We start from the raw sequence: 1,782 nt of genomic DNA, 5'->3' as shown, positions 1-1,782 counted from the left end.
AAATAAACTGCCCATCATTAGATGACCGAGTAGAATGAGAATAAACCTGACTGCATCTGCCAATTTGTTCGTATAGGAGAACAAGCTGTCGGTAAATCAATGCTTGGGTTAGTTTTGAAAGAAAGAAAATTCCTGCGGGGGTGGGGGTGGGACAGCAGAACCAGGAAGTCATCAGTACTTAAATTGTCCACACTCGAGTTGTAGTCCTCACTCTTCACACGCGAACTCCAGCTGCCAGATGAATCCCATGGGTCACCCATCCGGGCAGCCGGGCCCCCCCACGGTGGTCCAGTACACCACCGTGAGCGTCTCCAGCGAGCCCCCCAAGGACCACATCCTCTGGTCCCTTTGCTGCTTCGTCTATTACAACCCTTGCTGCCTCGGGCTGGCAGCTCTTATCTACTCTATCAAGGTGAGTCCCTGAACGTCTCATTCTTTCATTAAAGCTTTTATGTGCAAACCTGTCGTCTGAAACAATGGGGGGGAGGGGAAATGTCAGACGACAGGTTTGCATATGAAGGGTTCACACGCAAACCTGTTTGACATTTAAAAGAAATGCACCAAAAAAAACATTGTTTTTGAATTATTATTTGTTTTGACCATTTAGATGCAGATTAGTTTTCTTTAAAGTTTAGATATAATGAAACTTAAAAAAAGAAAAAACATTTACTGGAGAAAGCCTCGCCGCGTGTTCCGGTGCGCAACTACGAAAAAGTTTCATTTTAATGAATAAAAACAACAAAATACTACTCAAAAAAAAAATCAAAGGGCGCTTCTGACCTTGGAAACAGGAAAAAAGAGAGTAAAAGTCCCGAAATGCCCACTTCCGTAAAGTCGCTTGTTGTGTGTCGAAATGTCTGTTAAGATGTGAGCAGAGTTTTAAATTCACTCCGCTTTGGTTCCGACAGGCAAGAGACCGGAAGTGGATCGGAGACGTGGAAGGCGCCCGACACTACGGCTCCACCGCCCGATGCCTCAACATCAGCGCCACCGTCGTGGGGTGCATCGGCGCGCTCATTGTCATTATTGTAGTCGCCGTCGTGACCTCGACTGCAACATCATTGTCCAACTCCTACATGAACGGAAACCAGTGGGACCAGTACAACCGCTGGAACTAGTCCACCTGAACCAACGCACGGGGGACTGCTCTGCGTCCTCCGGCATGTCCTCGTCTCCTCCCACGTGTCCCTGCGTCCTCCCACCTGTCCCTGCTTCACGGCTCGTCTTTCCTTTGTGTTTCATCCCACATGCCGCTGCTCAATTTCCAGCATCGCTGGCCTCTGAAATAAACGATGCCGTTTCTGTAACTCTTTCGGGTGTACTTTCGCGTCACTTCTGCCACCGTCAGGCGTTGGGCGTGTCACGCACGGCCCCGGGTGTTTGGTTTGTCGCACGCTTTTCATTGATTCAAACATTTATGCTTTGAATTCAGGGCAAATAAAGATCCGAGTCAAGCAGAGTTGTCTTTTGTTATTTTATCAAAAAGATAGTAAATGATCAAAGCAGCTTCGGGCACACGCCGTGACAAACACACAGTGTGCAAAGAATTTTAAGCATACATAGATATTTATACTATTTTAGGTGGAGGGGTGGAAACATGGGTGTCCTAAACATTTGACAGGCGAAGGAGGGGTGTGTGGGACACAAGGACCAGGAGACAGACAGGACAAAGAACCTCTATTCAGCTCATAACAAACTAGTGAAGGTTGTCTTATCTGTCTGAAGAAGCAGAGGACGGGGAGTGTCCAGAGACTGGGTTCTGAGGACAGGGAGTGTTCGGCG

General features: G+C 47.8%; 1 protein-coding gene across 1 annotated transcript; it reads left to right on the top strand.

Annotated features, from left to right (window-relative positions):
- The first annotated feature begins 220 nt into the window (after positions 1 to 220).
- LOC137893978 (dispanin subfamily A member 2b-like) lies at positions 221 to 1,450 on the top strand. The gene is made up of 2 exons (XM_068739434.1): positions 221 to 412; positions 909 to 1,450. Exons 1-2 carry the CDS (start codon positions 239 to 241, stop codon positions 1,116 to 1,118), a joined length of 384 nt encoding a protein of 127 aa, XP_068595535.1. The 5' UTR covers positions 221 to 238; the 3' UTR covers positions 1,119 to 1,450.
- Positions 1,451 to 1,782: the final 332 nt, after the last annotated feature.

Source organism: Brachionichthys hirsutus, chromosome 5 (genome assembly GCF_040956055.1).
Source record: "Brachionichthys hirsutus isolate HB-005 chromosome 5, CSIRO-AGI_Bhir_v1, whole genome shotgun sequence".
NCBI lineage: Eukaryota > Metazoa > Chordata > Actinopteri > Lophiiformes > Brachionichthyidae > Brachionichthys > Brachionichthys hirsutus.
Note: the sequence above shows the minus strand (reverse complement) of the source record. Positions and strands in the feature narration are given on the sequence as shown.